The 26254-nt window shown below is 47.6% G+C and overlaps 1 protein-coding gene across 3 annotated transcripts; it reads left to right on the top strand.

Annotated features, from left to right (window-relative positions):
• Positions 1 to 26: 26 nt before the first annotated feature.
• Positions 27 to 26254, top strand: ZDHHC7 (zinc finger DHHC-type palmitoyltransferase 7). 3 transcript variants are annotated; one of them, XM_053553742.1, is made up of 8 exons: positions 27 to 272; positions 10839 to 10924; positions 13177 to 13511; positions 19663 to 19787; positions 21444 to 21540; positions 22348 to 22429; positions 23205 to 23335; positions 24228 to 26254. In XM_053553742.1, the coding sequence occupies exons 3-8, from the start codon at positions 13194 to 13196 to the stop codon at positions 24402 to 24404; spliced, it is 930 nt and encodes a 309-aa protein (XP_053409717.1). In that variant the 5' UTR covers positions 27 to 272; positions 10839 to 10924; positions 13177 to 13193; the 3' UTR covers positions 24405 to 26254. The 3 variants fall into 3 exon arrangements, with proteins under 3 accessions (XP_053409717.1, XP_053409724.1, XP_053409728.1); XM_053553749.1 differs by lacking the exon at positions 27 to 272 and adding an exon at positions 5783 to 6408; XM_053553753.1 differs by lacking the exon at positions 27 to 272 and adding an exon at positions 7714 to 7881.

Here is a 26254-nt window from a genome sequence, read left to right as displayed (position 1 = left end):
CGCGACGCCGCTGACCCCGCCAGGTTCACTTCCGGGGGTCGCACCGCCCCGCTCTCCGGCCAGAGCTCTGGGCTCCGGCGTTTGCTCCGCGGCCGCGTCTGTGCTCCCGGCTGGGTGGGACCGAGGGGACCAAGCCGAGCCGCGGGGCCCGCTCCAGCCCGGCCATGAGCGCGGCCGCATGATGCGTCCCTGCCTCGGCCGCTGCACTCGCCGCCGCCGCCGCCGCAGACCAGGAGGAGCCGCAGCGCCGGGCGACCCCGCCCGGGCCTCGGGTGAGTGCCGCGGGCTGGGCCGGGCCGGCTGCTCACGCCCGGGTCTCTCGGCCACTCCCAGCCCCAGGCGTGCTCTTCCTCAGCCCCACTGCTCCCTGTCCTCCGCCCCGCCGCGTGCCTGCGACCTTCTGGAGTGCCTCGGGGGCACCTCTGTGCCCGCACCTGACTTCCCTTCCAGGTGTCTCCTTGTCGCTCATCGGTTGATCTCTCCCAAATTGCAGCTCAGGCCTTTTGCCTGACCTTGGTCGTGGCGCTTAGCTTCTGCAGACAGTTTTCCCCTCTGTGGCTAATGATGGGGTTATTGTTAAAGAGTGGCTATAAACCCTTCTGTAAACTGTAGAGAGAGTTTTTATAGGCATGTGTTACAAATGAGCTTTCTTGAATGTCGCGTTGTGCCTTCCCGAATGCTCCTGTTTTTCCTTCCCCTTTACATATTTAAACTTTTTTATTATGTGCCGGTCTTCCTGGTTGTATTTCCACCTGCCCGACGTCAATCATCCTTGGGCGGTAGTTACCTGAAAGGGTATCTGGGACAATCAGGTCAGCCTTTAGGGCAGTAACACTCTTCTCTCTTGAGGTGTCATTGCTTCTAGAACTAAGTCGATTTTTGCTGTCAGATAGATTCACTTTATTAGCTTATAAATAACCAATTTATTGTGGCAGTTAAATTTGCAGTGTAAGAGGAACTGTTGAGGCGGCTGCCTGCCTTATAGCTTCTTTTAGTGTATAGCCTGTGCACAGTACTGTCCAAATACATGCTACAGTAATTGGCTTGCAATCTGCTTTGTGTAGCACATGTATTTGTTACGTGTGCTATTGTTACTGTCTCAAATAGGTCCATAGATTTGGGTAATTATTTCTTCTTAAACTCTTCACCTCACACATGCAGAATCTCATCTATTTGGTGATACCTCACAGCTTTTTCTTTAAGTCACCTTTTTTAAAGTCACCTTGTCGGCTGGGTGCCATGGCTCACACCTGTAACCTAGCACTCTAGGAGACCACTGTAGATGGTTCCCTTGAGCTCAGGAGTTGGAGATCAGCCTGAACAAAAGCAAGACCCCCATCTCTACTAAAAATAGAAAAAAATAGAGGGGTGTTGTGGCAGGTGCCTGTAGTCCCTCAGCTACTTGGGAGGCTGAGGCAGGAGGATTGCTTGAGCCCAGGAGTTTGAGATTGCTGTGAGCTAAGCTGATGCCGTAGTACTGTAGCCTGGGCAAGAACAATTTTTTTGTTTGTCTGTTTTTTGAGACAGCCTCACTCTGTTGCCTGGATAGAGTGTTGTGGTGTTATAACTCGAAGCAACCTTAAACTTGTGGATTCACACGATCCTCTTGCCTCAGCCTCCTAAGTTGCTGGACTACAGGTACCCACCACAGAGAAAGGCTGCAAATTAAAACTAGTCAAGGGAAGAAGTTCATAGGGTGGGGTCAAGAGAAGTACCAAATGGGGAAGCTTCTGTTGTCCTCTCCCTGTGGAGTCAGAAAACCTTTCTTTCCTGGCATTAATGTGTGGCAATGTATGTACGTATGAGTACTGCCAGCCAGGGAAGCTCATCTGAGTCTTGGTGTTCAGTTTTTATTGGGGCTCCATTACTTAGACATGATTGCCCACATAGTTGGTCTCAGTTTCCACAGATAGACTGAGAATATGTGACCCATAGCCTCCACCCTAAAATCACATCATTGGTCTTTCTAATGTGGCCAGACCACACCCTAAATCATTGTTAGCAGAGGGCAAAGGCCAGACATTTTTTCTGGGTAAGGTTAAGTTCTTCACTATAAAGACTTCTTCCTTTCCGAGTCCTCTTCCTACTTGGAGATACTGTGTACTTCTTTGCTTTGCCATTGATGAATGAACATCCCTTCTAAATTATAGAGGAGACACAGGCCATCGGGAGAGCTCTCTCAACCTCAGTTTCCTTCTAACTAAAATATTTCTGAATATTCTTCCTCTTGCCTCTGAGAAAGAAAGTCCCTCTTTCCTGATGGTAACTCTCCTGTTTGCTTTGGTTTTTCAGTTAAGGGGCTGTGACTTAATCATTTACTGTTTCTTGCTTCTTCGATTTTTCTTTTGCTGGCTCCTTTGCCTCTGTGTACAAACATTTTCTTTTGCTAATTTTAGCCCTGCTTGCTACTAAGTTCCATTCCATTCTTGAAAAATATTTCAGTAGAATCCTATTAATTCCCTAATAAAATCCAGACTCCTTATGAGGCCCAGGCAATTCCTTATTTTGGTACAGTACCTTTTAGTTTTGAAAACATTGTATTCTGCAGTGCCTTATAGATAGTAGTACTTAAAAACTGATGAATGGTTTGGCTAGGCAGAAAGAGAGGGAATCAGAAAGAGAGAGGGACAAAGAATTCTTTTTTTTTTTTTTGTAGAGATAGAGTCTCACGTTATCGCCCTCGGTAGAGTGCCGTGACGTCACACAGCTCACAGCAACCTCCAAATCCTTGGGCTTAGGCAATTCTCTTGACTCAGCCTCCCAAGTAGCCGGGACTACAGGCGCCCGCCACAACGCCCGGCTATTTTTTTGTTGCAGTTTTGGCTGGGGCTGGGTTTGAACCCGCCACCCTCAGCATATGGGGCCGGCGCCCTACCTGCTGAGCCACAGGCGCCGCCCGGGACAAAGAATTCTAATTGGAGGAAACAGCAGAGGCACAGAGATGCAAGTAGTGAGGTGGTTAGGGAATCAAAATGAGCACTGTGTGAAGAGAGTGGTCAGATTGCTTGGAAAGGTCGGAAGAGCCAGATTCAGAGCCTTGACTCCTACAGGGAACCCTAGCAGGTTTGGGAGCAGGTTGATCTTGTGACCTGTGCTGTGATCTCATGACCAGTGTTGTGATTTCCGATAACTCCTGGAGGGAGACATGGAGAGTGTCACTGGAACCTGGTAACCCTCGAGGTTGAAGTTCTGCAGAGATAAAGGCTGGACATGAGGGCTGCCTCAACTTGGGTTGTGGGAAAGGGGGAGAGAGTTAGAACTGTAAGTGTGAAGTGAAGAAGGTTCTGTCTAGCAGGGTTCCTCAAACTTTTTAAACAGGGGGCCAGTTCACTGTCCCTCAGACCGTTGGAGGACTGTACTATAGTTTAAAAAAAAAACTATAAACAAATTCCTATGCACACTGCACATATCTTATTTTGAAGTAAAAAACCAAAACGGGAGCAAATACAATCACACCGCCTCATGTGGCCTGCGGGCATAGTTTGAGGACCCCTGGAGAGGTTTAAAGGTGAATGAAGAATGTTGCTGATTTAGAAAAAAAGGCTAGCTCTGTGTTAAGCCAAAGGTTTGGTTCACTGGGGAGTGGTGCAGTCCTGTGGCAGCATCCAGTGAAGAGGGGCAGTCAGCTAGAGAAGCTTCTAGTCTCTCTCGAGACAGGCTTTTATAGCTCATCAAAATGTTTTGAACCTTCAGCTTCCTTATTTCCTATATTCAATTTATTCATTACAGAATGTCCTCTCCACAACTGAGTGCTGGGGAGGCTATGTATTTTAGTGGGAGAAGGCGGGCTTTGAAGTCAAAACAGTGCTGACTCTGCCTTTAATGTGGGAGGGTTTGAGCGAGTTGCTTAACTTCTTTGGAAGACTAAATTTTGAAAATGACCTAGTAATAGTGCCTAGCTTTGAGGGTGGTGGTGGGATTAAATGAATCATGTGTGCACCATCACCCTAAAAGCTAGGCGCATAGTAGATGTTCAGTAAATAGCCTTTCCTTTCACTCTCAAATATCTTAACGTTGTCCCTAACTTGTAACCATAGCTAAATATATTACTAGCATATCAAATTTTCATAGTATTCTGAATTCTGGTGAAACTGTTACAAAAGTGCACTTCATGCCAAACAGAGAAGCCCTACGTAGGAAAGCATGGTGGAGGTCGGGATTCCACTCTGACTCAGGCTCAGTCATTCCCTGGGCAGGACATTTAAAGAGGTTTGGAACTCCAGGTACCGGATTTTTTTTTTTTTTTCAGGGTTCTTATTTCCAGATTTACAGTTTGTGAGGATTTAGTTACCATGCTGGATTTAAAAAAAAATTTTTTTTGCTCCATTTGACTCCCAGTTAGGTCAGGTTGTGGCTCTAGTGTGGGGACACAGTGAGACCTTTGGTACCTGTGCAGCATTTCCTGGAGCCCCCCCCCCCCCACATTGCCTCCGTGCTGTGGGTGAGGCACCCTGCAGGGGTCTTCTGAACCTGAGGTGGAGACTTCCCTGTACCCTGGGGTTTCTCTGTTTCATCCCCTTCTCCCTTTTGCATTGCTCTGCTGGTCTCCCAGGCTCCCCTGCCTCTGCCCCATCCTCTCCTCCTTCCTGTCATCTCACTTCCTCTCTTGTGCCTCTGGGCTTCATGTCCTCTTTTTTGTGTCTCCCTGGGCTGCGTTTGTTTGCTGGGTGGAGCGAGAACTTCAGTGCTGCAGCTTTCCCCACCCTAGCCCTGACCCTTCCTCCCCTACTTATCTCACTCAACAAACGTTTGTGGACTTAGTAGTGTGCTGGGGGGTGCTGAGATGTTACTGGAACATTCCTCAAGGTGATGACAAAAGAACAAGACAGCTAGACAGGAGGGTAGGAAGTGTGGTCAGCAGGCTCGGGTGGGGTGGGTTTCAGGGACCACAGCTGTGTGGTGCTGTTGGATTTTATTCTAACTAACTAAACGGGCGGGGGAGTGCCTTGTTCTGATTCCTGTCTGTGAAAGGCCACACTGGGTGCTGAATGGGAGGACTGGATTCTTAAGTAGAGGCATCAGGGTAGAAAGGTCTGGCTAGTAGGTGATCTGAGTGCGCCCCAGGTGGGTGCTCACGACTTTGACTGGGGGGGGGTACAGTGACCTGTGTGAAGAAGTGGGTTTGGGATGGATTTTGGAGGTACAGCCACAGGACTGCTGATGGGTTGGAGGTGGGGGAATAAGGTAAGTGGAGGGTGAGTGCTTGGTTTTTGACCTCAGTACCTAGATGGTGTGGCATTGCTTGTGGAGATGGGGGAGATGGGGTCAGAACAGTTTGGAGGGAGGTTCCGCCCTGACCCATCCACAGTGGAGTTGCTGAGGAGCCAGTTGGGTATATAGGTGCTCACTGGTATATTAGCAGTTGGGAGTTTTCCAGATATAGGGTTTTTTTGTTTTTTTTTTAAACTTCCTGGGCCTGAGATACCCTTACGCAGATGAAGGGGAAAAGACTAGGCCTGGGTCCTCCCAGGGCTCAGCTCTCTCTGGAGGAGGCCGAGGTGTGTGAAGAGATACACCATTATGCCCCCTGCTGCCCACCACGCCTGCCCACGAGAGGGGTCTTTGCCGTGCTGGGTCCGTTTCCTTGTCTGGTTTGTGTGTTCTTTCAGTTTGCCATCTTTTTGATCTGCAATGTCCGAGTGCAGATCACTTTTTAATCACTTTAGAGTGATTAAAAATATATATATATATTTTTAAGACAGTCTCACTCACTCTGTTGCCTGGGCTAGAGTGCAGTGGCGTCATCATAGCTCACAGCCACCTCAAACTTTCCTGGGCTCAAGTGATCCTCCTGCCTCAGCCTCCTGAGTAGCTGGGAGTAGGAGTTTAGAAAAAAAGCTAGCTCTGTGTTTGCCCATCACAAACAGCTAATTTGTCTATTTTAGTAGAGACGGGGTCAGGCTCAGGATGGTCTCAAACTCTTGAGCTCAAGGGATCATCTTGCCTCAGCCTCCCAGAGTGCTAGGATTACAGGCGCAACCTTCCCTGCCTGGCCCGTGATTAAATATTTTATTATAAAAGGCCTTTCTGGAAAGGTTAAGTAAGGTTACTTATTCACAGCGTGGATGATGGGCTGGCGTATTATTGAGACTTGACTTCAGTTGGGTTAATATTCTGATTTTTTTTCCTTGAAAGTTGATATTCTGTTCTTTAGATTTAGTAATTTGAGAAGAAAATCTTGGTTTTGTACGGCATACTAAATATTTTATGATTGCAATTTGATGGCGGGAGCAACGAGGAGCATAATGACAGCAGCGGACTGTGGTGGGCTCTCTGAGGCTGCGTTTGTTTGCCAGGTGGAGTGAGAACTTCGGTGCTGCAGTTTTCCCCAGCCTAACTCATCTCATATCCAGGCCATGTGCTGTCAACAGTACTCCACTGTCAGTGACCTTGGTCTCCTGGCTAAGGGTACGTTTGTCAGGTTTGTACACGGTACCCCCCTTTTCCATACTTTGTCTTGGGAAGGACATCACTGTGCACAGCCACACTGAGGGGTGTGGAGACGCCCACCCAGCAGGAGATTTGTGTGCAGCAGAACCTCTGTAAGTTGACTCCCCAAAGGATTGTAACAAACTGGTCAGCATAAGGAACAGGCCTACTGTACTGACACACACGTGTGGTGCATGTCCAGTCTATGAGAATTGGGTCAACTCGAGGAGGGGTCAGTTCTACCGTATTCTCCCTATTTAGTTATTTATTTAATCAGTATGGACTCATGGATGTTTATTTTTTATTCTGGGTTATAATGCCGTGTTTTATTTTTTTGCTTAAATTGTCCTACTTCTGGCCACTGAGAGCTCTTCAGGTTAGTTCCTGTGTCCCTTTGACACACCCCATCACATACGTGTGTGTATGTGTGTGTGTTTTGAATACGTCTTACTTTCTGGCAATACAAGATGCTCTAGGCTCATCTTGTGTACTTCCTGCCTCAGTCCTGCTTCCTTTTATTTTAGTGGAGAATGGTACCACAAATTACAACCCAGACCTGGGTGTAGATAAGCTGGTGGCCTTTGGGGTGTGGCTCCCAGGCCCTCTCTGCCCGCCCGTGTACACACTGGCATCCATACATACGTCTACACGTGACCGCGTCTGTACTAAACGTGAGTTCATGCTCAGGTGTCCACCTCTAATCGACTCCCACGTGGTCGTTCTAGCCGCCTCCCTTGCTTATCTGGAACCTTCCACTGCAGCCGTGAGAAGCCTGGCTCTTACCCTCTGCTGCCCGTCACCTAACTACTCAGTCCCAGAGTATGAGTATGATGGTTTCACAATTGTTTATCACAGTCTGTGGGGACAACTAAGATACTGTACTAGTGACTGCTGTCGCCTGTATTCTTCTAGATCCCCGTCAACAGCCTGAGTCTCTCACGTTGACACCTTTCCCTGCCTCCTACAGAACGTTTTTCATGTGTTTGTCATACAGTTAGTCTTTTGTCACAGTCTGGATTTCATCCTGAGATCCCTGACCTCCTAAATGATCTTTTAAATTTGCATACATTAAAAGTCACTGTGTTGTAAGAGTTTGGGCATGTTCCCAAATGTCATGTGTCCCATCTCAGTATCATAGAACAGGATAGTTACACTGCCCTGGAAGGGATCCCAAGCTTCGCCCTGCCTGGCACCCGCGTGGTTGTTCTCTTACTGCCTGTACCGAGCTGGTCCCCAGGGCCCTTCCGTGCTGTCATCTCCACTGACACTTCTCTGGATCCTCCCAACAGAATGAGCTGCTGTCATCCCTCTCCCTTATCAACTCTACTCCTGATCTGGGGACGGTGCTTAGCACATTATTTATAAGGCTTGTCTCCGACTTTGCTGGCTCCTGACTCCTGCGGCCTCGCTGAGAGTGTGTGCGTGGACACCCTCACCCCAGCTCTGAGTTAGGTAGATGTCTCTCACTGGGGTTTGCTTTTGCTCTGTGTACTAACTACTTCTGTGCTTGAAACGGAGATTCACTTATTTCTGTTTTTCATAGGTCCTTAGTGGGTATACGAATAGTAAAGCAATGACAACTTTAAACAGTATTTTGATATAAATGTGCATATCACATTCTAGGGACACATTCTTAGTATTTCAGTAATAAAAATAATTACATCTTGATTCTTTTTTTGTAGTAACTAATCACCAAAGAATACTATCCCTTTTATTTACTTGTTCTTAGTGTGTTTATGAGAATATATCTCCAGTTTATAGTCAAGGGAAAAAGGAGGAAAGCTTAAGAAACTTGCTTGAAGTTACAGATAAAAGTAAATGTAAGTCAGGGTCTTGACTCATGAATGCAGTCTGTATAGGAAGACAGCAGCTGCGTAGACAGCTCCTGCCACACCCTTTTCACCTTCACCCTGCCCTGGGTGAAAAATACCTTTGCTGGGTATTTTTTTCTCTTAGGCATTTTTTTTTTTTTTTTTTTTTTTTTTGAGGCAGTTTCACTTTGTTACCCTTGGGAGACGGCCGTGGCATCATAGTTCATAGCACCTCAGACACTTGGGCTCAAGTCAACCTCCCCAGTCGCTGGGACTTACAGGCGCTCACCACAAAGCCTGGCTAGTTTTTAGACACAGGGTCTTGCTTCTGCGCAGGTCTCAAAGGTTTTATACAGTTCTTAGGTTTTTAAAGATACCTCACTGAATTTTGTTTTGACAAGTGCGTGTATCTGCGTGACCTCCTTCCCTTCCATCAACTCAGCATGTAACTTTCAGCCTTCTTCGTTTTTCCTGTGCTCAACCCCCTGCTCCAATTTCTTTCAAAATAAGTTAGTTTGCCTGGTTTGTTTGGGTGGAGCCCCTTGTACACGGTCTTCTGTGCCTCCTGCTTTCCTTTAGCTCAGTATTTTTGAGATAGGTCCATGTTGGTGATCGTATCGGTAGTATTTTCTCCTTCGTGTGCTCAGAAGTACCCCAGTGTATGAACACACAGTTTATTTATTGATCTCCTGTTGCTATTTGGGTTGTTTCTAGTTTGGGGATATTACGAATAAAGCTGTTGTGAATAGTTTTTGTACAAGTTTTGTGTTCATATTTTTTTCTTGGTTAAATATCTAGAAGTGGAATTGTTGAGTCACAGGGCAGGTGTTTACATTTGAGAAAGTGCCAGGCCACTTTTCAAAGTGGTTATTGTATTGGTTTTAAAAATTTTTTTAAAGCAATGGGGATTTGGTCTCATTCTAGAAATTCTAGTGTAGATTAATGCCTGCAATAGGCAGTCCTGTATTTTGCAAACCAGTTTTTGATTCTATAACATTGCTAACATAAACTCTTTGGAAAATACTTCAAAATATTATTAAGCATTTAAAGTTGTTGGCAATTGCATAGATACTTGAATAAAGTTATTATTTATTATTTATAAAGAAATATTTATTCCCCTCCATTTACTGTAAACAGTTTGGGATTCCTGGCCACATTTGTTATTAAGAAGTCCAGAAGGGATTCAGAGCCGGAAATAGGTAACCCCTGGTGTGTCAGTATTTGCTAAAGGCCTGGGTGGGACAGAAGATTGTCCCATATGCCCTAAGAGATTTCAGAGCGGCCGGCCGCAGGGCACACTGGAGGCTGGAGACTGAGCGCCTCTAGGTTATCAGGAGACACTCTGCCCACCTCTCCCCTCGCCCGAGCCTCTTCCCCTCTGCCCTCCCCAATTCCAGCTGCGGGTGTAGTCGGGCTCTGTTTCACACAGCAGACGGCAAGGAGGGTTTGCTTAAGCAGAGGAACTCTGGAGGGTGTGGAGGAGCCCGCCACCACGCCCACTGCACCTGCTCTTTCCTCCGGAGGCCCCCTTGCTAGACCTCTGCATTTGGAAGGTGGACGCCCTGGCTTGATCCCTCATTTTGTTCTATATTCTCTCCTCAGGGCGTTCTCTTTGTCTTTTTGTTCTCCTTTCTGGGAGATTTCTACAAGTGCTTGTCCAATCCTATTTTTAAATTTTTTAAATTCTGTCATGTTTCTATTTTTCAATAACCAGGAAGTTCTCAGACAGTTCCTCCTTTTCTTTCACAGATAACATCTTTTCTCTTATTTTTCAGACTAGTTAGTAGAGTTGTGCACTTGTTGAAGTCTCTCTGAGGCATCTGCCTCTTCTGAATTCCTTCCCTCGTTTCTTTCTTGAGCCTTGTTGTTCATGAGACATATTTGGGCTTTCTTCATTTTTATAATGGAGCTGTGACAAGCATTTAGAACTTCTCTGTCCACTGGCAGGGTATCCCCTGGTAGCCCTTATCTTGGAGAAGTCTTGCAGTGAATTGGCCTTTTTGTTGGGGCCATTTTTATCTTTTCTCTCAGGCCAGATTAGTCTTCAAGAGAGGATTTCTCTACTCCCGCCATGTGCTAGCATTCTCAGCCATGGGGGAGCCATGTGGAAAAGCGCACTGGGTGTCTGCTCACAGTGGGTGGGTGCCCTCCCTCCGTCCCACCAAGGCTGCAGGTCCACCCAGCACCTCCTCCTCTCTGGTTTTCTCGCCTGCCTTTTCTGTAATTTTTTTACTGCCTAGTAAGCCTGTTGGCTTGTGGGAGAAGTATGGGCTAGTCAGATCTGGTCGGGATTATCTCTGGGGACCTTTCTGGAGGGATTTTGGCTGATAGATTTGTATTTAACACTGAGGCTGAAAGAACAAAAGGGCAAAATGGAAACATTTAAAATAAATGGCTTAATTTCTAGGATTATCAATATACCTAGGAATCAAAATTTAGCCGAGCGATGATTTCACAGTTAAGGATAGTTCTGAATCATAGAACTTTATGTGTAAAGTGTTGTGTTATGTTGCTTATATATGCCCTAAAAATCATACCCTAAGATATGTTCTGCACTTTTCTATCATAAATTTCTAATCAGATTTTCTTATCTTTCAGATCCTATCACATAGGACAGTATGCACCTTAAGATCTTAAAGAAAAGGCACAAAATGTTCAAGTGATGTTTAGAAATAATTCGTGAGGTAAGTGTATAATCCTTACTTAGGTGTTGAAGCACTGTTTCTGTTCTCATAGCTGATTTTAACTTGTATGTTTTTGAAAATACAACGCACGTGGTAAGACACAGATGCAGCAGCCCCAAGGGCGCCTGCAGCAAGTCGGTCTTTGTTTTCACCTGTCGTCCTGGTTCACGACTGGCCTGTCCTTAAAGGGACACTGTCTTCAGGGGGAGCATCCCATGAATTGAATTACAGTTTACAGCATTACAAGACGAAGGGATACTTGGGTGTAAAGAAAACGGAAAGATTTCTTTGTGTGTTCTTGTTCCCTTAAATCACGCGGTGTTGCTTTTAGTGTTCTGGGCAAGCAGCCCTTTATTTAATGTGGAGATACGGAGCTCGGGTTCAGGAACGTGATGAAATACGGTCATGTCGGCCATTAAAGGAAAAGAGCGGTGGTGGCAGCAGCCAGCAGTCAGCGCTGGTGCTGTTGGGACCCTCAGAAACCGGCTTTGAGAGTCTGAGATGACAGTGATGAGGCGCTGAGCACAGAGCGCGTCTTCACTGACCAGTGTCACATCTCACGCTGCCGTTTGCTGTCCAGTTCCTGGTGTTTTTAGATGACCTTCAGGTGAAGGAATGGTTTCTTCCTTTCCTCCCCTCCCTTCCTGTTGCATCAACGAAGTGTGAAGACCGGGACTCGGCAGATGCCCCTTAACTTGGCTGCGGAGAGCTGAGTCTGCCCAGGCCAACCTTGCTGTGTTATTGACAGCTTTCTTGAAAATAAAGTGATTTTTGGATCTCAGATTACTTTCCTGTTGACTTCTGGTGGCTCTTACAGATTTGTCACTAAAGCACGCGAGCATTGTATGTAATCCATCCCCATCCTGGGTGACGGATTCCACAGGGGGGATTGCAGGGTGCTGAGCGCACGCCTGGGGAAGAGATCATGAACTAATGTTCCTGAAAGAGCAGTGGGTCAGGGCTGTCCAGATTGTTTTGCTCTTTTATTTCTTCTACTTTCTTAAACTGTTTCCTTTTTTTTACTTAAACATTTTTTGAAGCCATTTTTGTCTGACTCAAGAGTAGGGCTATTTTACTGACTTTGGAAAACAATTTCATTTTTCTCTTGTACCTGTTGGTATTTTTATATTGAGAGAGAAATTCTGCAAAAACAAAACAAACACAAAAACCCCAACAACAAAAAAACTGGAGCCTGAACACTCCTCAGCAAGTCCATTTTCTCGATGTTTTCACACTTGCCAGGTTCCAGTTGAGTGTTAGGCCCCAGTGTGCACACTGTTGCTGAGGAGCGGTAGCACCTGCACCCCGTGTGCTCCTCTCTCTCCTTCCCACAGTGGAGAAGCGGCAGCCTTGGCCCCGGGCTGCTTACAGGGCCAGCAGAGCTCCCACCTGTCAGTGTTTTCTCCCCTGTGAGAAAGCGCAGACAGAGTCAGCTGTGGCTCTTCCTTTCCCCTGCTTTTTATCTGTCATGAGCCTTGCAACCCCTACATCAGACACTAAAGAGAGAAGGTGGCAAATTTAAAGAAGCAGTTTCTTTGGACCCTGAATGTTCTTGGAAGTCAGATGGCATAGGGAATAGGAGAAAGGTATCAAAAGAGTAGCTTATAAAAAAATGGATTAATAAAGGAGACTTTAGAAAGATTAAAATGAAGGTGAAGGAGGCATTCTAGACACACAGTGTCGAGTCAAGAAGCATAGAGGGGAAAGTGGGCACCTGCCACAAAACACGGCCACAGAGAAATGAGGGCGAGGCTGGGAGCCGGGGTAGGTGCGTGGAGAACCCTCATCACCTCACTAGTCTCTGTCCGCACTCTCCGTTACTGTCTGTGCTGAGCATCTGCCCAGGAGCATTATCTGGTGGGCTGCCGACCAGAGCGAAGACGGGCGCAACAGGGTCTGTCCACCTCGAGGGAGCCTGGGTGCGGGGACTCTGCATCTAGCTGTGCTTTGTGTTATCCTTGTGTGTGGCTGTGGTGAGCCACAGGTGACAGTTTATATCAAGAGGTATAACCTGTACTGTGGGATTTACTGTGCAGCAGAGAGTAAGACAGTCATTAGACGAAAGATGTAAAAATTCAGATCTTAACTAGTGAAGTTTTATGTTCTTTTCTGCTGTGTTTATGTACTAACATTGTAACTGCCTAACTCGTCTTGTTCCCGGCATCTCGTGCCGCAGCGTGTGCGCACGTGTGAGCTTTGTGTGAGTGCCTGGGCTCCCCTCCAGCCTCACCAGCTCTGTGTTCACCCCCCAGGGTGTGTCAGGGACATCATGCAGCCATCAGGACACAGGCTCCGGGACGTCGAGCATCATCCTCTCCTGACTGAAAACGACAATTATGACTCTTCGTCGTCCTCCTCTTCCTCTGAGGCTGATATGGCAGACAGGGTCTGGTTCATACGTGACGGCTGTGGCATGATCTGTGCCGTCATGACGTGGCTTCTGGTCGTCTATGCAGACTTTGTGGTGACGTTTGTCATGCTGCGGCCTTCCAAAGACTTCTGGTACTCCGTGGTCAACGGCGTCATCTTCAACTGCCTGGCTGTGCTCGCCCTGTCGTCCCACCTGAGGACCATGCTCACCGACCCCGTGAGTATTGGCGTGTCGTGCCAGCTGTGTGGCCAGGGGCCTGTTGTTCATATAACCTCAGCTTTTAGGAATTCTTGGGTTCAGGCTTGTAGCATTTTTCACGTCTTAACTGGAGAATAAGCATTTCTTAAAAACCAGTGATCTCGTGGTGTATTGATAGAAAATATTATTAATATCCCTCTGGGCTTTTTTTTTTCTTTTGAGACAGAGTCTCACTTTGTTGCCCTTGGTAGAGTGCCGTGGCACCACAGCTCACAGCAACCTCAAACTCTTGGGCTCTAAGTGATTCTCTTGCCTCAGCCTCATGAGTAGCTGGGACCACACGTGCCTGCCACAGCACTGGCTACTTTTTAGAGATGAGGTCTCACTCTGGCTCAGGCTGGTCTTGAACCCGTGAGCTCAGGTAATCCACCTGCCTCAGCCTCCCGAGTGCTAGTATTACAGGTGTGAGCCACTGTGCTTGGCCTGGGCTGCTTTTTTCAATAAAGAGTTTGTGCTTGATAATTTCTAACATCACTTCTAGTTTAAATATTGTTTCTCTAAAGGATGGAGTGAGAGCTGAGAGGCCTGGTTTCTAGGTTTCTCTACTTTGCTAAGTCTTTTCAGTTGTCTTTTGACCATAAGCTACTAACTGTAACTTCTCTGGACCAAGGCAAGATGTTTCTGCCCCTGTAGTTCTCTCATTGTTAGTCTCTACTAAAGTCTGGAACAAACGTTGCATTCAGCTAGCTGGGAAAAGGTAAAGGCTCAACCTGTTTGCAAAGCAGAGGAAGGGTTCCATAGTGCTGCCATCATCAGGCGTGTCCTGTCACTTTGGCAGAAGCTAGGCAACGTAGCATTTAGGTGCTGTGCACGGGGAGGAAGCTACTGGTGTGTAGGAACAAGAAAGGTATGTTGGGCTCCTCTGGAGCAGAGTCCCTCAGGCCAAGAACCAGGATGGGTCTGAGCTGCCCAGTGAACTGCTCTTAGTTCCCAGTGTGTTGTGGGCTGCCTGATCCAGCTTACACACTGGTGGACGGCTGCTTCTCTGGGTTCTGAGATATCACCTTGCTTAGGGGAGGGCATCAGGGGCCACCACACAGGTCCTTAGAGCTCAGCCATCAGTCACCTCCAGATGGAGGTCCCAGGCTCCCCCAGAGCTCAGAAGGGTTGCCCAGGGGCTGCAGGTGTGTGCAGCCAGGTAACAGTGGTCCCTATAAGGCCTTTTCAGGCCAGGCACGATGGCTTACTCCTATAATCCTAGAGACCAGCCTGAGCAAGAGTGAGATCCTGTCTCTAAAAATAGCTGGGTGTTGGGCGGCGCCTGTGGCTCAGTCGGTAAGGCGCCGGCCCCATATACCGAGGGTGACGGGTTCAAACCCGGCCCCGGCCAATCTGCAACCAAAAAATAGCCGGGTGTTGTGGCGGGCGCCTGTAGTCCCAGCTACTCGGGAGGCTGAGGCAAGAGAATCGCTTGAGCCCAGGAGTTGGAGGTTGCTGTGAGCTGTGTGAGGCCACGGCATTCTACCGAGGGCCATAAATTGAGACTCTGTCTCTACAAAAAAAAAAACAAAAATAGCTGGGTGTTGTGGTGGGTTCCTGTAGCCCCAGCTACTCAGGAGGCTGAGGCAAGAGAATAACTTGAGCCCAAGAGTTTGAGGTTGCTGTGAGCTGTGATGACTCCACAACATTCTACGCAGGTTGACAGAGTGAGACTCTGTCTTTAAAAAAAAAAAAAAAAGGCCTTTTTACTGCTTTAAAACAATGATTTGTTTTTAAGGGATTCTTGGTTTATAAATGTGGAATCTAATGGGCTCATGTCTATTTGTAAGCTTCTCTAAAGGAGGAAGTGAGAAATTAATGTCTTATTGTGCAACTTTTTATTTATTTATTTTTAGATGGAGCCTTGTTCCGTCTCTGGCTGGAGTGCAGTGGCACAATCATAGCTTTTTTTTTTTTTCTTGGGTTTTTAGCCAGGGCTAGGTTTGAACCTGCCACCTCTGGCATATGGGACTGGCGCCCTACTCCTTGAGCCACAGGCGCCGCCCGCACAATCATAGCTTTATATGTAAGATTAGGACTCTCTTGAGAATGAACTGATACTGATCAGCCTCATGGAAGCTGGTTTATATGTGGATTTACCTGAATTTTATTATAAGGGATTTTGACGGATGTTATTTACTTTGTCTCTTGTTTGAGCTCTTGGGCAGTCTGTCCCTGGGAATAGGACAGTATTATAGACTCAACCCAGTGGGCAGGTGGGGAGCAGTACCTTGGGGACACACTTGGAAGCAAAGTCTGCCAGTGGTTTTGTAGTCTGATGGAATTGTGGAGTCTTTGACCATAACCAAGTGTCTTCCCTAATAGGTTTTCAGGGGTTTCTAAAGGGTCATCTCATTTTCTTTTATGCAGCAAAAGGCTCCCTCTCCTGCCAAGCCCTGCTCCTGATCCCCACCATCTCCATATTCTCTCCTTCCTTGCCTGTAAGAGGAACACCTCACAGTGGGCACTAGGATGATGTAGAGTGACAGTTACAGGGACAGAGTCCACAACAGAAATTTTTACTAGAATATTTCATTGTAGGAAAAGCCTAGTCACTGTTGACCACCTGCCGGGACAGTGAAAAGTGGGCCAGATCCATCCTTCATGGACACTTGTATGGTGAGACCATGTCTGTGCAAAGCTGGGTTATTTGGTTTTTTGAGCCAGGGTCTTACTCTGTTGCCCAGAGTGTCATGCTGTCAGCCTCACTCATAGCATCCTTAGACTCCTCCGCTCAAGTGATACTCCTGCCTCAGCCTCTGAGTAGCTTTGACTACAGGTGACCACCACAATGCCTGTCTAGTTTTTCTATTTTTATTAGAGATGGGGGTCTCACTTTTGCCCAGGTTGGTCTTGAACTCCTGAGCTCAAGGGGTCCGCTTGCCTTGGACTTTCAGAGTGCTGGGATTACAGGCATGAGCCACCACACCGGGCCCTGTACAAAGCTTTTTTGCTTGTGAGTGCAGGGTGGGGACATGAGGGGAGGGTCTGCAAACTGAGGCTTCTCTTGTCAGTTTGTTGCAACTAATGAGACCACTTGTCCCTTCCTCTGCATTGGGGTTCTCTGGCCACTGAGCAGACCAGCTGCTGCCCCTACCCCTTTTCCTCCTGGAGGGGAGGAGCCCTCAGAACTCACAGAGACCCTGAGAGCTGGAGGAGGCAAGGCAGTGGTTGGAAGGCGTGTGCAGGGCGCTGCCCCGGGACTTGGCTCGCTTCTGTTGTTGTGTCCTTCCAGGGGATGGTGAATGTGGGCAGTGGGTGAAAGGTGTGCCAGGCGGAGGGGAAGCCTGACATCATGGCTGTCAGAGGTGTTTTTACTGAAGTTTTAATTCGTGCCCCAGAGTCTGCCCTTTTATAGTGCGTAGTTCAGTGGTTTCCAGCAGCTTCATGGAGTTGTGCAGCCATCACAACAGTCGATTTCAGGATGTTTTTATCATCTCAGAGAGAAATTTCACTGCCTTGGCCATCACACCTCAGTGCCCACACCTACTGGTCTGCTTTTTTCTCCGGTGTTTGCTTATTCTGGGCATTTCCCCCAAGTGGAGGAGGCGCACAGCATGTGGCCGTCTGTGTCTGGCTTCTCGCCCTCAGCACCTGTCTCTGAGGTTCATACTGTACACATCTCAGCACTTGGTTCCTTTCCATCGCTGAATGATATTTGGGGTATGGGTGACCACCCTGTGTTTATAGCCATCATCACTTGTTAGGCATTTGAGCTGTTTCTACTTTTCAGCCCTTAGGAGTAAGGCTGCTTTGAACATTGGTTTTTACATAGTAGAAGGTAAAAAACATAAGTTTTTTACATAGATGGAGGTCTCTTTTCTCCTGGGTATATGCCCAGGAGTGGGGTTGCCGCACACGGCCACTCTGTGTGAGCTTTTTGTGGAACTGCCAAACCCTTCTCCAGAGTGGCCACGCCATTTTACATCCCCCCAGCAGCGTCCTCATTTTTGTCCACACTTGCTACTGCCCATCCTTTGTGCCATGGTCCCTCACCGTGGCTCTGATTTGCATTTCTCAGACACCTGATGACGCTGAGCAGCATTGTCCGTTCTCTGGAGGAAGGTCTGTTCGAGTTCTTTGTCCATTTGGATGTGACTGTTTCAGCCATGCCACATATTAGGACTCTGGCTGCGAGTTACAGAGACCACTGAGAGTCCTTGTGCATAAAACTGAGGATGGAGGAACGTGAGGAACCCAAGGGCAGGGCTGCCTCTGGCCCCCTGGCAGCTCCTGAATCCCACACAGGAGCACGAGTCTTTAAGGCTCACTTTACCCCTTCATAACAGATCATAAGTGGTCCGAAAAAATGGATAGAACTGGAGTATCTGCCTCCCAGAAGCATATTTTGCCTTATGTCACATTTGCTTACTGTGGAAAAGTGTCTCTCATAAAAATTAGGTATTTGGAATTTTAAAATCTGGCCCATTTCCTCTTACTGAAGAGATTTGTGACACTTAACACCTGAAGTTTATGTGCAACATTATGAGATTTTATAAAATCATAACCATCATCAAGATTCCTGGATTCATGGAGGAAAGTTGGTTAAGAACTCCAAATTCTGGGCCGGTGCCTGTGGCTCAAGGAGTAGGGCGCCAGTCCCATATACTAGAGGTGGCGGGTTCAAACCCAGCCCCGGCCAAAAACTGCAAAAAAATAAAAAAAAAATAAAAAAAATCCTCCAAATTATGGTATATAAGTTAAGTAAAATGCTTGCCTTGTTCTGATTTAAATTTTCAAAGCCAAAATTTAAATGCTTAATATTTTGAACTTCTTTAAGGAAGCAGTTTGAGTGTTCGGAAAAACTAGGATCTTATCCATGTTTGACTGTGATAGGATCCAGGTGGGGACACTTACATCTGCCCTTCAGTCCTCTCCTGCCCCCACTTCCTCATATTCTCAGGGACTTCACTGCCTGTGGCCAGCTCTGCCTCCTGGGGCTGTGAATCCAGTGGGCTCTGGCTCTGGAGTGCACTCACCCCAAGCTTCCTGAAATGTGGTGATGCAGAGGTTTAGTCTGTGGCTTCAAGGGTGGCCAGGGGTTCCTGCGTCCACCTCCACGGTCTTCCAGGCCTTCCTTTGGTCTCTGTGGAGCCACTGCACCCTTGGACTCCAATGTCATCAAGGGTCTGCTTGCACAGACTCAGGCACTTCTGCACAAAGTGTGGGCCGCCCCATGGAGTAACAGGGTAGAAGACCATGTTCCCTTCCTTACCTGTTAGCATCTCCCAGGCAGGTCTGCCTGTCTTACTCTGCCCACCCTGCCACAGCTTCCAGAACAGTCTCCCACAAGCCTGGCTTCCATTGTGCATCTCCGTTGTTCAGAGAGCAAAGCCTTCCCAGTTGCAGCCAGTGCAGGCCTCGTGCCCTGTGTCTGGTCTCAAGTGGACCTGGCACCAAGCAAGGTAACTAACTCTTGGCCTTTGGTGCTCTGCCCCTTGCTGGCAGTTCACGACATCCTAAGGTGTCTTGCCAGTGCTACCCCATCGACCATATTTGGCTCCTCCAGCATTTGGGGAGCAGGCAAATGCCTGGTTATGCCTTCTGACACTGCTCCCAAGGGACTGCCTCATGCCAGACACAGTTGAGTCAGGTGGTCTGGGCTGCAGTTGCCAGGCTAGTGAGGGCGTTGAGAAGGTTGACGCAGAGACGAGTGTGTTGCAGAACTTCAACGCAGATAAAGTCCTTCTTAAGATTGCTTTGTTCATTGTTCCCTTCCTGCCCCTGATAGGAAAACCCTGGTAGGATTTAACAGTTAAACCCTCCCCCTTAGAAGGGTGATAGGGAAATGGTGTTGACAGAAACGCCCTGCCCTGCCAGAGACTGCACCCTTGTGTGCGAACAGACCTTGCCTCCGGCAGTAATTTAAGAAACACTCAGGTGATTCAGCACTTTATAAAAAGGATAAGATATTTTGTTTATTTAATACATATATTTTTGGTGGAAAACAAAACTTCTGGTCCTACCCAACTAATAGTTAATTTTTCATATTTAATAGACTTCAAGTGGCAGCCACAGCATTATAAATTATTAGATGATCTATAAAATCTAAGATTAATTCCTACATTTGTTGATTTTTTTTTTAACTTTTCCTTCTCTCCCACTAAAATGCATTGCTATTATACTGTAGGGGGCAGTACCCAAAGGAAATGCTACAAAAGAATACATGGAGAGTTTGCAGCTGAAGCCGGGGGAGGTGATCTACAAGTGCCCCAAGTGCTGCTGTATCAAGCCCGAGCGCGCCCACCACTGCAGGTACCGCGGCTCCGCCCGAGCAGAGGCAGCCTCCGCACAGAGTCTCAGGGCCCCAGGCGCCATTCTCCCTCCTGGGTGGAGAGCTGAGGCCTCCGTCTTGCCAGGAGCTGGGAAACAGTATAGACTTCACAATCCTTTCTCCCCGAGGGAACTCATGGGGTGATAACCAGAGGAAATTCCAGGCTGGCACCTCCGGGGCACGTCCTGTGTGGAGTCTGGTAGAAAGGCCTAGAATCTTCCCCTCACTCTTGCTCCTGGCTTCTTTCAGCCAGATGAATAGAGGGGCTGTCACGTGTTAGCTTTTGTTCCCATCAGGTGTGCTGTGTTGCAGGGTGGACGCAAGGTTCTTTTGGACACGCTCTCAGATACCAATTATTGCATTTCAGAAAACTATGGTCTAACATGTCCTTGGACTGTGGGCTCGTGTAGAACTCTGGCTTTCTCCTTACCCCCTGCTGCTCTTGGTCGCATTTGGTCTGCTTCACCCATCTCTGCCCACTCCTGACTTTGACGCAGTGCGTCTGTCCTAGAGGGCTGGGCACTGATCTCAGGTGTTATGACAGTCTGGGGTCTTCCGCCATTGCTTGAAATGACTGTCACATGTCTCTGTACTGTCAGACTGATAGGGCCTTTCACCCCAGGGTCATGATTTGCCAGGACGGATGAATGGGGATGAGCTGGAGATGGCCTTTAGCAGAGGAAGGACGTGTGAGGGCTTCTGGCTACTTTATGACTGTTCTGAAAGTTTTGGAAAGTTCATATCCACAATCTAGCCAGAAAGTGAATAAAGGATAAAGCAGTGTGGGAGAGCAGATGGGTGGCTATCCTGGGCTGGGGCTGGGAATGAGGACTGACTGCATATGGGCACAAGGCTCTCAACTCTGTAAATATAATAAAAACTATCAAGCTGTACAGTTAAAATTGGTGAGATTTTGTGGTGTGTAAATTGTCCTTCAATCAATCTGCTTAAAAAGATGAAATGGGAACGTTTGGAACTGGGTGCAGTAGAAGTCAGGCAGAGAACCCGAGTCAGGGAACAGAGGTGATGCTGTTGTTGGAAGTCTAGCTGGAGTTAAGAAATCTGCCGCCATAGATGTTCCTTCAATGTAACTAAATGGCACACGCTATTTCTAAAAAAAAATTAGTTATTTAAAACTGGATATATGGGATGTTCGGGGCAAAAATAATATACAACTGTAAAAACAGGACGACTTTATGCATGGGTGTAGAGGTGGATGATTTGAGATGAATCGTTTGAAGATACCAAGAATTTTCCTTTCCTTGAAGGCAAAAGGTCAAATTTTTTTTTTAATTGAAGTAGACTTGCAACTTTTAAATGTGCAGCATCAGGAGCATTATTGACAGGCATGCGTGGCCCCAGGCCCCCTGGGAGAGTCTGGAGACTTGGGAAATGTGGCTCAGCATAACTTTTGCCTCTCAGCCTGTTAGCCCTTTGAGCATTTTACTTAGGAAACAGGAGACATCTAATTAATTAAAATGATAGACTTTGAAGAAGTATAGTGAGTACGTATTAGATGTTGCTTGACACATGGCATTAGAATATTTATTCTAATTTTCCTCCACCTTGGGTTATGTTTGGTGGGTTACTCTGGTCTCCTCAGCATGAAATACTGAAAATCACGCTCTCCTTTTCAGTATTTGCAAAAGATGTATTCGGAAAATGGACCATCATTGCCCGTGGGTGAACAATTGTGTAGGAGAAAAGAATCAGAGATTTTTTGTGCTCTTCACTGTAAGTAAAAATGTATTTGTAATGAATTATATTGAATTAAAAATTCCTTAACTTGAATCTGATCTGGAGCAGGGAAATTTATTCTAATGTCAGACCAGTTTCTCTTCATCTTTCTCTCTGGGACCCGCATTCTGTTAAGAACACTGTGCTGCCACGGGTAGGAAGCAGCCTCGACCCCGGAGATGAACAAGTACTGCTTGTGTTATTTCAGGGGTTCATTGCGGTTTGCTGCTCTCTCAGACGCCTTAAATCGCCACTGTTAGTAGGATTTTCCTAAAGTCTGTTAGAGCTTCTCTTTAATGTGTGTGTGTACACACACACACACATATATTTTTTTTTTCTTTGAGACAGAGTCTTGCTGTGTCACCTGGGCTAGAGTGCCCTGGCCTCAGCCTAACTTACAGCACCCTCAAACTCCTGGACTCAAGTGATCCTCCTGCCTCCGTCTCCTGAGTAGCTGGGGCTACAGGTGCCTGCCACCATGCCCGGCTAGTTTTGTTATTTTTTAGTAGAGATTGGGGTCTCGCTCTTGATCAGGCTGACCTCAAACTCCTGAGCTCACGGGATCTTCCCACTCAGCCTCCCAGGGTGCTGGGATTACAGGTGTGAGCCACTGATCTGGCTTTATTGTACATATTTCTGTAAAATTATTTGACTTGGTCTGATATGGTCTTGGGTAGGCAAATGTCAACTACTGCAATTTATTCCTTCTTTTTTTTTTCTAACAAATAAAATGGAAGTGTAAACATAATGCTTCACCAGCCTTTGCTCCTAGAAAGGTCACTAACCAGTTCCCCCTCATTCTAGATGTACATAGCTCTGTCTTCCGTCCACGCTCTGATTCTCTGTGGATTTCAGTTTATCTCCTGTGTCCGAGGGCAGTGGACGGGTAAGCTGCGACTTTGTCTGTCCTTCCTACAAGTGCACACTATGGGGGGAAATGAGGAAAGCTTTAAAGAAGAATTAATTTTCCGATAAAGCTTTAAAGAAGATTTTAATTTTCCAAGGATTAACTGAAAGAAATCCTTGCAGTTAATTCAGGAATTGAGTTTTTAAAGAAAAGAATATGGTGAAGTTTTAGCACCACCATTTTGTTAGTTTAGTTTCTATGACAGATTTTTGAGACTGCAGGGAAATAAGTATTGTTTCCACCAAACTTTGTATTTGCTTTCTGGTTAGCTAGCTCACACTTTCCAAAGCAGTCCTTTGCATTACTTAACGTGAGTGGATTCAAGCAAGCGTGGTAAAATCAGGCATTGAATTACCTAGCCATGGACATGCAATTAGGTTCCGCCTCACCTCACCTCGGGAGCTGATGGGGAGTCCTGTGAGTATAGCTCACAAGTGTAGATACAGGACTCTTATCTAGCTTTAGTTGGATTTTAATAAGCAACTTAATACACAAGTACATTTTCACTAGACACCGTAGGTAATACAGAATCTTTTGAAACTGCTGGCCAGGAGATGGTGGTATGAACTCTGCTTGGAAGGGCCGCCTGCCTCTGTCTTTTGGAGAGCAGAGTGAACGTGTCCATCCCTCCGTGGGAGCTGGCCGAGGGCTGGCACTGAAGGAGTCTTCCTGGAGCTGTCTGCCCTGCCAGCCTGAGTTTGTGATGTTTGTTGTGTGCTGATGTCTACTTATACCAGCTTTTTCTCATCCACAGAATGCAGTGATTTTTCACCTCCTATAACCGTAATCCTGTTGATCTTCCTGTGCCTTGAGGGTCTTCTGTTTTTCACTTTCACTGCGGTGATGTTTGGCACCCAGATCCATTCAATATGCAACGACGAGACGGTAGGCTGTGCGCTGGGTGATATGTGCTGGTTACGGCTGTGCGCTGGGCGGTGTGTGCTTGTTATGGCTGTGCGCTGGGTGGTGTGTGCTTGTTATGGCTGTGCGCTGGGCGGTGTGTGCTTGTTATGGCTGTGCGCTGGGCGGTGTGTGCTTGTTACGGCTGTGCGCTGGGCGGTGTGTGCTTGTTATGGCTGTGCGCTGGGCGGTGTGTGCTTGTTATGGCTGTGCGCTGGGCGGTGTGTGCTTGTTACGGCTGTGCGCTGGGTGATATGTGCTGGTTACGGCTGTGCGCTGGGCGGTGTGTGCTTGTTACAGCTGTGCCCCGGGTGGTGTGTGCTTGTTACTGGGCCAAAACTTGAGTAAATGAGAAATCCTGATGTCAACAGCAGGTGCATGTGTATTAACAGGGAGAGAAACAGGCAGTCTGGATAAGATGTACAGGTCCCTGTATTCATTATCCCTTTTATATGCAAGCGCATATTTCAGGTATCAGTGTGATCTGAGAGTCAGAAGAGCCGGACAAATTCCCAGCTTATTGAAGTTCAGGGAGTCGATTGCCTTTCTGCCCGTGCACTGCGGGTCTAAAGCAAGCGCTTGGTAAATATTTGTATCCAGTAATAGGTGAATAAAAGGTTGGTGCCTTGGCTTGGAGGCCTCTCCCGGCTGTGCAGGTTGGGCTGCCCAGGTTGGCAGCCTGGCTGTGCTCACGGAGGCCGTGCGGTCTGGTCAGGGCGAGCGAGGAGGAGCGCCCACTCTGGCCACCTTGAGCCCACATTGCACTTGAACACTGCAGGCTCCCAGACTGGGTGGTGTCCGGGTCTAACCACAGGTCCTGCCTGTGTCTGTCCAGGTCCCCAGAGCTGGCACTACTTGCTTTCCCTTCTGCTTCTAGGAGATTGAGAGGCTGAAGAGTGAGAAACCCACGTGGGAGCGGAGGCTGCGATGGGAAGGGATGAAGTCTGTCTTTGGGGGGCCCCCTTCACTCCTCTGGATGAACCCCTTCGTCGGCTTCCGATTTAGGCGACTGCCTCTGAGACCCAGGAAAGGAGGCCCCGAGTTCTCCGTGTGAGGCCCCCGGGCTGGCACCTGCTAACAGATGTCAAGCAGCAGGGCAAGCAGACCCGCACGAGCCAGCTGCTTGCAGCAAGCAGAGTTTTATATATTTATAGTCACAGACGGGAGGTTTTCCAAACTGGATGAGGCTCTCCTCGGTTCCACCTGTATGGCCAACGCAGGGTATGTGGCCACTGAAGACGCCAAAGGTCATTACCTTTCTGCACAGTTGGGACTTTTGTTGAGAATACTTTGCATTTTCTAAGAAGCTGTTTGGGATATTACATAGGTGTTAAAAATTCTGTGCTGTAAGCTGCTTTTTTCAATCATGAAGGAAAAAAAACAGTCAATCCAGTGAACAGGGATTTTCCGGCGGTCACTCCAGGGAGCTCCTCTCCACCCGGGTTCATTAGTGCACTCCCTCGGTCCCAGCAGGGGGGTTTGCATAGAAAGACGTTTTGGTCTCGTTTGCTCTGACACTCTGCACTGAAGTTGCAAAGGATCCGTGCACTGAACAGTGAGGTGGCCTTGGGGCACTGCCCACTGCCCGGAAGAGGCGTCCTCTGACACTTCCTGCAAGTGTGCGTGTCTGTGCGTGTCTGTGAGTATGTGGGCTGTGTGCATGTGTGTCAAAACTGGCAGTATTGTTTAGAATTGTTTAGACAATGTAACATTTACCGGCTATGTACAGCAGACAAGCTATTTTTTAGAAACTGATGTTTCAGGGAAGAGGGGAGAGGTGCCACGGGTCCTCCCCGTGGGTTACTATGAATGTATTGTATATTGGAGTGTCTTGATCCAAAGAACAATCACTCCCATGCGGTCCTTTGTTGCCCTCCTGTTTTAATTTTATTTTAGAAATCTTGGGTGCATGAGGGCCTTGGAACTGATTTTTTTATTGTTGTTCTAGCCACATTAGCAGTGTGTGAATGGTACCTTGGTGAGAGCAGAATCTCATGGTTTTGTGCAGCTCGGCGTGCAGCACGTCAGCCTGGAAACACGGGGAAGGCAGGGGAGGCAGGGGTTGGCCCTTCGGCCCTTCTGGGAAGGTAAGGGGACTGTGAGGCAGCCAGCTCCCAGCACGGGTGACTGTACGTGCCTTGTTACAGGCACTGCGGATGCCAGAACGGTCCAGAGGGCAGCAGCCGGTCAGATGTTTGGTCAGCATCTGTGTCTTTACCCATGGCACACGGGGTAAAATAGGATCCTTGGTGCGGAGCTTACAATTATGCCAGAAAGCAAACAGCTCCCCTCCTGGGGACTTGCCTTAAACTTGCCTGGTTTGTACATTTTTTTGCCAGTCACATCAAGAAGCGATGTGTGACAGAGTCTGAGGGGCTTCCTCAGAGTCTGTCCCCATGCTTAGAGAAGTTGGTGTTTCCCTCCAGGGACTGTTCACCTTTCTGTTCCTCTGTGAACTGTTCTGTGTTTGTTCTTGGTCACTCCGTACCTATCGTAACCAGGGCCTCCACCCCTGCTGATCACCTGCAAAGGGGCCTCCTGGGACCCAGTGCCAGCCGCATGAACAAGCCTGCAGGACTCTCTGATGTGGACTAAGTAAGTCACTATAGAGGACAGACTGGGTCACAGCCAGATGGACAAAGCACACTGTGGGTGACCCAGGAGACAGTCCCAGAGATTGTTTTGCATATTCATTTGCACATCCGTTGTCTGGGTTGGACACGTGTATTGGGCTTCATTGTGAGGCTTTTAATATGTATATCCTGTTTATCAATAAACAAATTGAAGTGGTTGACTCCTGTGAGACGTGGTGAGTGTGTGCAAATCAAGTGTACTTGACCTTTCAACCTCTTCTTTCAATGTAACTTTTATATGAAATAAAGTAACCAATTGACAGTTCTCAAA

This window comes from Nycticebus coucang, chromosome 2 (genome assembly GCF_027406575.1).
Source record: "Nycticebus coucang isolate mNycCou1 chromosome 2, mNycCou1.pri, whole genome shotgun sequence".
Taxonomy (NCBI): domain Eukaryota; kingdom Metazoa; phylum Chordata; class Mammalia; order Primates; family Lorisidae; genus Nycticebus; species Nycticebus coucang.
The sequence above is the reverse complement of the archived record's forward strand: the minus strand, read 5'-3'. Positions and strand labels throughout refer to the sequence as shown.

Bases quoted from the DNA above. Each gene is read 5' to 3' on its own strand.
- ZDHHC7 (XM_053553742.1), top strand. From the start codon at position 13,194: ATGCAGCCATCAGGACACAGGCTCCGGGACGTCGAGCATCATCCTCTC. The intron at 13,512-19,662 runs GTGAGTATTGGC...ATTATACTGTAG, and splicing joins GGACCATGCTCACCGACCCC to GGGGCAGTACCCAAAGGAAA. The intron at 22,430-23,204 runs GTAAGCTGCGAC...TCTCATCCACAG, and splicing joins TGTCCGAGGGCAGTGGACGG to AATGCAGTGATTTTTCACCT.